This window comes from Garra rufa, chromosome 16 (genome assembly GCF_049309525.1).
Source record: "Garra rufa chromosome 16, GarRuf1.0, whole genome shotgun sequence".
Taxonomy (NCBI): Eukaryota; Metazoa; Chordata; class Actinopteri; order Cypriniformes; family Cyprinidae; genus Garra; species Garra rufa.
The window spans coordinates 13220023-13232722 of NC_133376.1; the positions used below are offsets into that span (position 1 = coordinate 13220023).

The following is a 12700-nucleotide window of genomic DNA, read 5'->3' on the forward strand; positions in this document are numbered from 1 at the left end:
TTATACCAAGGTGTTGGACTGTTTTCCTTATCTCCGTTAAGGAGCAACAGTATTGTTAGATTTTGCTGTATTTGGCTAAGCAGTGGTTTGGGTGGCTCGCCAATGTATTAGATTTCTCTAATACATAAAATAAGTAAGCTTGACCAGAGTTCTTGTGAGGAGAAGAATTTATTGATGGTAGCAGTGTAGCAGGTCTTCAACAGCGATGTTAGCTTGTCGGTCTTCAAGCATCTTAACCCGTGTAAGGGTCCTAGCTTCACCCTAAGTTCTCTGTAGCTTCTGCATAGCTTCTCCCAAAGTTCTGTCTGTAAGACAGTGCTTTATACCTAAAGACAAATGGCTACAAACAATAGACACTGTTAGGACCTCCCGCTGGAGATCCTGCAATCTACATGAAGTTGTTCCTTTGTTATAGACCATTTGGTTAACACCTTTACAGAGACAGTTCCTGTTGATTGCATCTGGGGCACAGTCACAATGTAAATGCATCTGACTAAACTACATACAATCTTTCAGTATCGAAAGTGTTAGAGAGTATCTAAAGAGACATTCTATAGTTTCTGTTACGTCATCAAGTTTTTTCTGACAAGACAGAGCAGGTTACTTCAAGTATGAAATAGTCTCAACTTTAAATTGTTCTAATTTTTAAAAGAAATTTATACAATTAATACCATTTTGTGACTCTTTAATGTGTCATGACAGTTTACTGTATTGCCTTATTGACCTTACTGATCGTTTTTTCATATGAACTTAAGAACGAAATAAACCTGAATGAAAATCAGAACGTATTTTATTTTGACCATGGAAAGACGTCAATACACACAATTTTTTAAGTTTAAGTCCACCAAAGTTAATCTACTCTCCTGTCTGATTTGTTTGTTAGACAGTATGGTGGATTCTGCATTATGTTTGGTCAGATCGCATGTCAATCAAGCTAAAAGTCAGGGTGATTATTTACAAAGCAGTCTTTTGTGCTAGAAGGTTCTACCACAAATTGTTTTTTTGTTTTAAACTGATAATATTTTCTGAATATTAGTCATCTTTCAAAGGCGACAGTTGCAGTAAACATTGAATAACATTCCCTCCTGCTCACATGGTGTGTAAGGAATGTTTTAGAAATGAACCTCCTTTTGACTTGTGATCCAGTTAAACTAAAATCTGAATACTTTGTTTCTGCATGCAGAGGTCAAGCATGTCTCCTGAAATTATTACAGCCTAATTTATTTATCCAAAGCATAGGCTATATTCAGATGACAGAAAGGGGAATTTAGTTACTCATAAATAACACAACAGAGGAATTTCATTAGTGTCTGTGACTAATCATAAGTAATAGCACCACACAGATTGACTAATTACTCCAATCCATTGCGTTAAATGTCTTATTCAAGTCATATTAGTCATAGTCCGGACATACAGACCAGTGCAACCAGGTTTGGGACTGAAATTACCATACTTGATGGTGTTTGTTAAATTATTGATCTTTACAACAGCATCAGTGACCATATTTTAGACCAGATAGTATTCATAGTGAAAAGTTATATTTTAGGCTCATATTTGCTTATTTGGGGTTATAGTTATATCATGATGTATTATTTATCATTTCTACTGATGACTTCTGAGTAATAAAAACCACTCCCTTTTGCCATAAAAACAACGCTCTGTGTCTGTGCTGCAGGCAAATATCACTCATATAACAGCAGTAAACTAAGATTACTAGGCAGCGACAGGAAGGAGTGATTGACAAAGCTGGATGGAAAATAACCGGCTCTGAATCTGTTACGAGCGCTTGATTCAAGATTGCTCAATGTTCCTTCCATGTTACCAGAGAATTATTTAAGTCATACTGGCAGCATATGTAACAACCACACTGCAAGAGCAACCACTTCTTCAATCTGACTATCAGTCAGTTTTATAAATAAGTTAAAGTCAAAAGTTTACATACACCTTGCAGAATCTGCAAAATGTTGATTATTTTACCAAAATAAGAGGGATCATACAAAATGCATGATATTTTTTTATTTAGTACGGACCTGAATAATATATTTTACATAAAAGTTGTTTACATATAGTCCTGTCCACAAGAGAAAATAATAGTTTAATTTATAAAATGACCCTGTTTAAAAGTTTACACACACTTGATTCTTAATACTGTGTTGTCACCAGAATGATCCACAGCTGTGTTTTTTTGTTTGTTTAGTGATAGTTGTTCGTAAGTTCCTTATTTGTCCTGAACAGTTAAACTGGTCGCTGTTCTTGAGAAAAAATCCTTTAGGTAACACAAATACTTTGGTTTTTTAACATTTTTGTGTATTTGAACCCTGACTGTATGATTTTGAGATCCATCTTTTCACACTTTACAGAGAGTTCAAACACTCACTGATGCTTCAGAAGGAAAAACAGTGCATTAAGAGCCAGGGGGTGAAAATTTTGAAGATCAGGGTCAGTTTAACTTATCTTGTCTTCTGGGAAACATGTAAGTATCTTCTGTGGCTTCTAAAAGGCAGTACTAAACGAAAAAAAAAATTATATTTAGGCAAAATAAGAAAAATGTATACATCTCCATTCTGTTCAAAAGTTTACACCCCCAGCTCTTAATGCATCGTTTTTCCTTTCGAAGCATCAGTGGGCGTTTGAACCTTCTGTAATAGTCGCATATGAGTCCCTCAGTTGTCCTCAGTGTGAAAAGATGGATCTCAAAACCATACAGTCATTGTTGGAAAGGGTTCAACAACACAAAAATGCTGAAGAACCAAAGAATTTGTGGGATTTAAAGGATTTTTCTGAAGAACAGCTGGAGGTTTAACTGTTCAGGACAAACAAGACATTCATAAACAACTATCACAAAAAACAGCTTTGTATCATTCAGGTAACAACACAGTATTAAGAATCAAGTGTATGTAAACTTTTGAACAGAGTCATTTTTATAAATTAAACTATTAATTTCTCTTGTGGACTATATGGAAACGTCTTTTATGTGAAATATTATATTTAGGTCAGTACTAAATAAAAACATTTTAACCATTTTGTATGATCCATCTTATATAACATTTTGCAGATTCTCCAAGATGTATGTAAAGTGTATGAAAGAAACAAACTCAAGCAAATGCTATTAAAATATCTTTATTGTTAAAAACATTATTAATAATCTTACAATCATAGTTACACATACTCTCTAAATAAAAGTAACTGTACAACAGATACTTTATAAAACCCTGTCTAGCCTAATGAAGCTCCAGGCTTCCTAAGTGCTACAGAACCATTAGTAGTTTTGAAGTCAGCATAAAATAATGACGAACCCCATTTTGCTTCCATTATATGAAAAATTATATTCAGTTATTACAAAATTAACCACTTGACTGATTTTGTCCATCAGGAACTGTGATGAGTGTTTCATATTAGAAAGCACTCACCTTTGAAAAAGCTTTTTGAGAGATTTGCAAATGCAAATATTATTTTCGTCTGACTAATGTGCGCTAATCAACTGTTCAGATTAATAGCATTAATATAAATTATGGAAGTAAACAGTTTTGATTCAATGCTGACTTAAAACATTCAAACCACTTACAATCTCACAATAAAAATATTTCAGGACAAATCACAGCAGTTAAGTAATGAACCTAAAACAGTGAGCATTATTTTAGTGCACAGTAAGTGCACACTATATACACTACAGGTCAAAAGTTTGGAATAATTAAGTTTTTTTTTTTTTACTTTGTACTAAAGGTATCACCATTTCCACACAAATATGAAGTAGCACAACTTTTTTCAGCATTGATAATATTCACAAATGTTTCTTGAGCAGCAAATCAGCATATTAGAATGATTTCTGAAGGATCATGTGACACTGAAGACTCGAGTAATGATGCTGAAAATTCAGCTTTTTATCACAGGAATAAATTACATTTTAAATAACATTTAAATAGAAAACAGTTATTTAAAACTGTATTTTAGATCAAACAAATGCAGCCTTGAGATTAAAAAAAAAAAAACATTTAAAAAATCTAATTATTCCAGTCTTTTAACCTTGTACAAAACAGTCTCTTTGCAGCTTGTTTCATTCTCCATCATTCGTTTTCCTCATCACAGTGCTCCATCATTGGTGTATGAAGGATTTCCGAGGCCCTCTGCATCTCCCATCCTGCCTTTTCGACACGTCCTTCGTTTCCACAGTACAATAGCGAGCACCAAAAGCAGCAGAAGGAATCCAGCGCTCCCTGCGATGATCCCTGCACTCAGATACGCCTGGTCATGTTCCGCCAGCTCATATCGTGCACATGACTTCTCGCTGAGTCCTGCTTTATTCCCGGCCGCCACGCACACCGTCTCCCCAACTTTCAGTCCGGGTATGGCACGATTTCTTACATTTTCTCCGAAAACCATCTGCTTGTTTCCACCTGACAGTGTGACTTCATAATAGGTGACGTTTGAGCGAGGAGCACACCAGTGAACAAACACGTCCCCGGATCCGTCCAGCTTCACCTCCCGGAGCTCCGGAGCCTCAGGTCTCTCCTCTGGCCCCGTCAACCCAGGACAGAGGCAGCCCGTCTGGGCTGAAAGCTGGTCACAAGGGGTCGTTTGAACCACACAGGGGTCATAATCACAAGGTCGGCGGATTACACGAGAGGTCGTGACCCCTGGCGGCTGGGGTGACAGCGTCGTCTTTGAACTTTCATCATCGTAGTCGTCCTCGACTTCGATAATGCGAACACGTGTGAGAGGAGGTTGTTGAAGTGACGGACTGACAGATGTGTTGCAGACGGACTCCATCACACAGAGGAGGAGGAATGTGATCTGTGACACCAGCAACATCTTGATCCTGAAACAAATGAAGTTACAGTTAAAGTTTGTTTTAGCAGCTTCATATAATCCTGATAATTTACCCAAACCCATGTAATCCAAGATGTTCATGTCTTTATTCAGTCAAAAAGAAATGAAGGTTTTTGAGGAAAACATTCCAGGATTTTTCTCCATATAGTGGACTGCAGTGCAGTGTTGTTTTTGACAACCATCTTAGATTTAGTCTTAGTCTTAGTCTTTTGGACTAAAATGCTTCTTAGTTTTAGTCAAATTTTAGTCACTTCTATATGTGATAGTTTTAGTCCAATTTTAGTCGACGAAAAGTCAAAAAGGTTTTAGTCTAGTTTTAGTCGACGAAAAGTCAAAAAGGTTTTAGTCTAGTTTTAGTCAAAAAAAGGGAAAAAAGTAGTCTTTTAACAAATTAATGTAGGTCAGTGAGTATTTTGCTGTTGGGTAGTGTCACTTATAAGTTCTGAAAATAGTAGATCTATAGTTCAACACAATGTGAGCTTCCGGATCGACTATTTTCACCAATAATTACAATAATGAAGGAATGTTTTAGAACATAAAAGACAAACAAGGATGGAATGCTAAAACGGCTTGCCATACTAGTATAGCAAAGAGTATTTAATGCTAAAATGGCTTGCCATAGCGTCAGATACTTTTTAAGTTTTAATTGGCATGCACAATAAGCAGAAATGTCATGCATTTTAAACGTCTGACGGACCACCCACTAACATTTTCGTCTATTCTCGTCTCGTCAACGAAAACTCACACACGTCTCGTCATGTTTTAGTCATCAACGAGCCATTTTTATCTCGTCATCGTCTCGTTATCGTCATGAAAAAAAGTGGCATCAACGAAATGATTTCGTCATCGTCATCGTTGACGAAAACAACACTGCTGCAGTGGGGATTAACAGGTTAAAGGTCCAAATTGCAGTTTCAATGCAGCTTCAAAGGCCTCTACGCAATCCCAGCCAAGGATTAAGGGTTGTATCTGGCGAAACAATCAGTTAAAATAAAAAGATACTTTTTAGCCACAAATGCACATCTTGCACTAGGTTTGCGATGCGTAATCACGTTGGAAAGGTCACGCATGGTTAGTGCTTTGTCTTTGTACTTGGGTTCAAAATAGTAGGGCAGGGTGAAAAACTCATTCTCAAAAAATCTCATTTTCTCCTCCAATGTCAAAATCATCTGACATTGTTATTTTACTTTTTTTGGTAAAGGGCAAAGGGCAAACACATTTGCTTTGTAAACCCTGGGTCGGAACTTCCGCCTGCATCACGCGTTAAGTCAGACTAGTTCAAGATGTGCATTTGTGTTTAAAATGTATGTAATTTGTTTTTTGTAAAAAAAAATTTGCAAAAGTTTCGCTAGATAAGACACTTATTCCTCAGTTGGGATCGTGTAGAGCCCTTTGAAGCTGCATTGAAACTGCAGTTTGGACCTTTTACCTGTTAATCCCCATTGAACTCCACTATATGGAGACAAATCCTGGAATGTTTTCCTCAGTCTTTTCGACTGAAGGAAGAAAGACATGAACATCTTGAATGGCATGGCGGGTGAGTAAATTATCAGGAAATTTTTATTCTGGAAGTGAACTAAATTTTTATACAAGCTCCTGCTCTTCTGAACAACAATTCATTGTTGTATGTTACTGCAATAAAAATAAAATAAAACCTTTTCACCTCCCTACCAAACGTCACATTCTTTTTTTCACAAAGAATATCTGAACTGGATCTGAATAAAGTTCAGTTCAGACGCTTGTTTTTCCTTGTTTTAAGCAAAAATAAAAAAGTGATATATATTTGAAATACATAAATAAAGTGTTATATTATTTTTAATGAGATACTATTATAGTTGTTCTTATTGTTTTGAATTTATTTTTATTTTAGTTAAAGCTTTAGTAATTTCCTTGTGTTTAGTTATTAGCTTTAATAGTTTTTATTTTTTAATATGTAGTCTTTATAGTTTTTTATTTAATTTTTAGTTTTAGTTATATAGGGCCGTTGAATACGTGAATCTGATTGGCTGACGAACGTTCTAGAGGTGTGCGGTTATTTTCAGGGAAACGCACGGCGAACGTAGTTCCAGGCAGGTCTTGACCGCATTACATGTCTATATCACTTCGCCATGGGATTTCAGTTATTTCAAAGGTCCTTACAGCCTGAAACAGCTAAATAAACACAACTCACGACGACACTGGCCAAACAAATAAATACAGTAAACAATATCCGACAGATTATTTACGTTTTGCCACAAAATCACATTTTCTGTACAGAAAGCACATACTCTATTTCTCCCACTCTCTCCCTCACAGATGCACACGTTAGCATACGCGCTAATGTTGTTAGCGCTGCTCTGACGATTAACAACTTAAAAACTACATGACGTTTCTTACAGTAAAGCCGCATTTGTAAGCTTATGACAGCAGTCTAATAAATTACCCCATAGATTCAATATGAAACTCTTGCTAAAACAAAATAGTGATCATAATCATGCTGAGGCTGTGTAGTTTAATACATGCCGATCGTACATATGAGCGCATATGATCTGCTCCGCGTATTGCGTCTCTGTGTAGGGGGCGGGACGCTACGGACTCTAGAAAGCATTTGATTGGTCAGAACGTTTGATGAGAAACTGAAGTGCAGCGTGATATCATCAAAATCGTTGATTCATATTGGCGGAAGTGACGAGACAGTACGTTTTGAATGCCCATATCTTGTAAAAGCGAATTTTGTCATTGTTTTGAAGCACACTAGCTTATAGATAATCTTAAGGCTAATATATTCATACTAAAAGCCCAAAAACTTTCATTTTGATTTCAGGGGGACTTTAACGATGATAACCCTGTGACAAACATCGTTTTGTATTCGGCTTAAACTGTTTCCACCTGTTTTTCATCAGTCTCTCTGTATGCATAAACAAACAAACAACAGCCTGGATGTTCCTTCTGGAGAGAATTAAAAGTCAAAGTAAACATGAGGATGTATTTTTAACACAGGACACACACTGGGCTCTGCTCACACACACGGCAGTGGAATGAACCTCATGGCAGCCCCTCACAGTTACCGTGGGAACCTGACTAAAGCCATACAAGGAGAGAGAAGTGCTGTCCCCTGGCCTGATTGATGCCAGCTTACTGAAAACTCACATCCAACAAAGATAGACACTTGGATCAACAAGTAGCAAAAAGGTACTGCTGCTAAGTTATCAGACTAACAGTTGTAACCTGGTGTGACAAAACAGTTTCAAGAAACACAAAAACTGACACTAAAGGAGGAACCAGGCCATATGTGTAAACTTGTGTATCATAGAGACTTGAGGATTGCCCCTTATGACTAAGCAATACTCTAGTAATGGCATAACAACACGCTAAAAACAGATCATAACATCTTGATCACAGTGTATCTAGATATTGCTATAGTTATTGCCAGGGTTTTTATTGTTAAGTATATCATTTTTTAAAATAACATAAATGCAAATATACATTTTTTTTCAGCTACTTGCCAAATTATTTTTTCCTTATTATTATTTAGTAACAATTTTCACTTTGAATTTGATTAAAAAAAAAAAAAAAAAACTGGTCAAAACCTGGTTATATTTCTTTTCCTTATTTTTAAGTTTACTTATTTAAGGATGTATTTAAAAAATACACAGAAATACAAAAATAAAATGTTATTTTATCAGTGCTATTTTATTTGAATTTAGATACTATTATAGTTTTTTTTTTTATTATTTTAAATGTTTATTTTAGTTAAAGCTTTAGTCATTTTTTTTGTATTTTTTGTTACTTGAAATAAATGTTAACTGAAATATAAGCATAGATATAAATTAAATTTTTTTCAACTATTTGCCAAAACAGCCTTCCTCCTTTTCATTTAGCTTTAAAAGCTTACCTTCACTGAAACGTATGAACTCATTATTTTTCTTTTCTTTTTTCAAGTTTACTTTTTTAAAGGATATTTAAAAACAATTGGGAAATTCAGAAATAAAATGCTATTTTATCAGTGTTATTTTATTTGAATTGAGATTGTAAAACATTATTCAGTAATCTTTTTTATTGTTGATGTACTAAAATAAAAAGACAAACAACAATATTACTAAAACTAAATCAGCTAACACTTAAATTTAAAATACGAAAATAAAATCTTATTTAAAAGTGTCTAAAATAACTAAAAACCTACACTAATGAATAATGATAAAAACAATACACTGAATTAAAATATTAGATATAATAATGAAAAATAATTAATAATAATTTAATAAAACAATACAAACATGATTAAAAAAAATAAATTAAAGATAATCTAGTTCAAACTGTCAACAAAAAAATAAAACTGTGATAAAATAATACAGAAATGAAAACAAATTTAAAATATAATAGCATCTCAATAATAGTATCTCAATTGGCTACAATTTTACTAAAAATACAAAAACACAATTGATTACATAAAATAATCAAAAAGATTACAAGGTTCATCGATTACTTTGGATATATTATCCATTATTTCAAGACTTATTAAAGTTTTACAGTCACTACCAGTCAAAACGCCTTTGAACAGTAAGATTTTTGATGTTTTTTTAAATGTTTTGATATTTTCACTATTTAAAATAACTGTTTTCTATTTGAATATATTTTAAAATATAATTTATTCCTGTGATTTCAAAGCTGAATTTTTAGCATCATTACTCCAGTCACACGATCCTTCAGAAATCATTCTGATTTTCTGCTCAAAAACATTTTTTATTATTATGTTGAATTCTTTGAGGTTTCTTTGATGAACAGAAATATCAGAAGAACAGCATTTATCTAAAATAGAAATCTTTTGTAACATTATAAATGTCTTTATCATCACTTTTGATCAATTTAAAGCATCCTTGCTAAATAAAAGTATTAATTTCTATCATTTTTTTCCTCAAAAAAAGAAAAGAAAAAATGACAGACTCCAAGCTTTTGAAGGGTCTGAAAACATGTACTCAACTGTTTGAAATATTGGTAATATAATAATAAATGTTTCTTGAACAGCAAATCAGCATATTAGAATGATTTCTGAAGGATCGTGTGACACTGAAGACAGTAATGATGCTGAAAATTCAGCTTTGCATCACAGGAATAAATTACATTTTAAAATATATTTAAATGGAAAACAGTTTTTTTAAATAGTAAAAATATTTCAGAATTTAGTTTTTGCTGTACTTTAGATCAAATAAACACAGGCTTCTTTAAAAACATAAATCTTACAGTTCAAAAACTTTTGACTGGTAGTGTATCTGTAGTGTTTGGGTGTCTCCCATCATAAAATACCACGTTTTAATACAGTTCCTATTATATTCATCATCACGGCAACCTCTAGCCTCAGCGTCAGTAAAACCGTAGTAAAAAGGATCAGCGTACCTGTTTGACAGCAGTCTTAACGGTTTCTGCTCACGTCTTGAATGAGATCTTCTCTCCAGCAGACTTCTGCTTTATTTTCTCTCAGTCTAATGCATTCTTCTCGTTCACCTTCCCCTTTTTTCTTTCCACTAAAGTCCCTCCCTCTGTACACCCCCTCACCCGTCTGCCGGCCTCCCACCCTCCTCCTGCCTCACTCTTTTTGGCTCGCAGCGTTTCCATCTTGCAGCGTTGATTTTCTCTCTGGGTCTCTCCAGGACTCTCTTCAGCTCTCAGTGCAATCCACCCCCTCCCCACATCTCTGTCTCGGCTTCTTTCAAGTTTGTTTGTGAGTCCCGCTGAGTTTTGTGCTGCTCTGCATGTTAATTTCTCCTGCAGGAGCAACAGGAGACATGCTGGAACTCATCTGGGCGTCCCGTCTTGTGCGTGTACGTGCAGGCGCGACAGGGTTATTGTAGTTAACTAAAACTAAAACAATAAAACCGTGAACTTCATGAAATGAAATAAGATAAAGTATGTTTTAACAAATGTAGAACATTTTTAAAACAGCATTTTAACTCTAAATTCTAGCAAGATACTAATAATATCTAAATATCAATGCAGCTACAATGTTATTTTAGTGCTATTTATATACTATTACAGTATTTTATTAATATTTTAATAAGTTTTTTTATATTTTGAGATTTTCAGTTTAGTTAAAGTTTTGCAAATTACTTTTGGCCTTTTTCATTTTTCATTTTATTTCTTATTTTATTTTTACTATTCATTTCATTGTATTTATCCTTTTATTTTATTATTAATTTATTTTTAATTTAATTTAATTTCATATTTTTTTATTTAATTTAATTTTTGCAATTAAACTGAATTCTGCACTGAATTTTATTTTATAGTAAATTTAGTACTTTGTTATATTTTAGCCAGTTCCATTATGTACTTTTGGCCTTTTTAATTTAATTTTACTTTATTGTTTTATTATATTTATTTATTTATTTACTTATTTATTTTAGCTAGCAACATTTCTCATTTTGTTTAGTTTAACTTGATGTACTAAAATAACTAAGAAAATAAATATGTTAAAGGTTTGCAATTCCGTTATGTACTCTTGGCCTATTTTATTTTATTTTATTTTATTTTATTTTATTTTATTTTATTTTATTTTATTTTTTATTTTATTTTGCTTTGTTTTGTTTTATCATTTCATTATTTTATTTTATTTTTTATTATTTTATTTTAATTTTAATTTTCAATTCATTTGATTTTTTTATTTCATTTCATTATTTTATTTTATAATAATTTTAGTACTTTATTATATTTTAGCTAGTTGACAAAGCAACATTTCTCAATATTCTTTAGTTTAATGTGACTGTGTACTAAAATAGTACATAAAATAGTTAAGTTTTGCAGTTATGTTATGTACTTTTGCCCTTTTTTATTTTATTATGTAATTTAAATTCATTGATTTATTTTATTTTTTTAATTTTTATATTTCATTTAATTTTATTTTTATTCATTTATGTTATTTAATTTTCTTTATTTTACTTCATTTCATTGTATTTATCATTTTATTTTATTATTAATTTATTTTTAATTTAATTTAATTTCATATTTTTTTAATTTAATTTAATTTAATTTAATTTTTGCAATTAAATTGAATTCTGAACTGAATTTTATTTTATAGTAAATTTAGTACTTTATTATATTTTAGCCAGTTCCATTATGTACTTTTGGCCTTTTTAATTAAATTTTACTTTATTATTTTATTATATTTATTTATTTATTTTAGCTAGCAACATTTCTCATTTTGTTTAGTTTAACTTGATGTACTAAAATAACTAAGAAAATAAATATGTTAAAGGTTTGCAATTCCGTTATGTACTCTTGGCCTATTTTATTTTATTTTATTTTATTTTATTTTATTTTATTTTATTTTATTTTATTTTATTTTATTTTATTTTATTTTATTTTATTTTATTTTATTTTATTTTATTTTATTTTATTTTATTTTATTTTATTTTATTTTATTTTATTTTTTATTTTATTTTGCTTTGTTTTGTTTTATCATTTCATTATTTTATTTTATTTTTTATTATTTTATTTTAATTTTCAATTCATTTTATTTTTTTATTTCATTTCATTATTTTATTTTATAATAATTTTAGTACTTTATTATATTTTAGCTAGTTGACAAAGCAACATTTCTCATTATTCTTTAGTTTAATGTGATTGTGTACTAAAATAGTACATAAAATAGTTACGTTTTGCAATTACATTATGTACTTTTGCCCTTTTTATTTTATTATTTAATTTAAATTCATTGATTTATTTTATTTTTAAATTTTTATATTTCATTTCATTTAATTTTATTTTTATTTATTCATGTTATTTCATTTTCTTTTTACTTTTTTACTTCATTTCATTTTTTTTCATTTAATTATCTTATTTTATTTTCTTTGATTGCATTATTTTCTTTTATTTTTTAGTAATTTTTGGTATTATATTAAAT

At 31.6% G+C, this 12700-nt stretch overlaps 1 protein-coding gene across 1 annotated transcript; it reads right to left on the bottom strand.

Annotated features, from left to right (window-relative positions):
• Positions 1-3104: 3104 nt before the first annotated feature.
• LOC141288826 (LRRN4 C-terminal-like protein) lies at positions 3105-10358 on the bottom strand. The gene is made up of 2 exons (XM_073820994.1): positions 10201-10358; positions 3105-4816 (listed from the first exon to the last, which is right to left on the bottom strand). Exon 2 carries the CDS (start codon positions 4807-4809, stop codon positions 4081-4083), a length of 729 nt encoding a protein of 242 aa, XP_073677095.1. The 5' UTR covers positions 4810-4816; positions 10201-10358; the 3' UTR covers positions 3105-4080.
• Between the last annotated feature and the right edge of the window lie 2342 nt (positions 10359-12700).

Coding starts and splice junctions, on each gene's coding strand:
- LOC141288826 (XM_073820994.1), bottom strand. CDS start 4,809: ATGTTGCTGGTGTCACAGATCACATTCCTCCTCCTCTGTGTGATGGAG.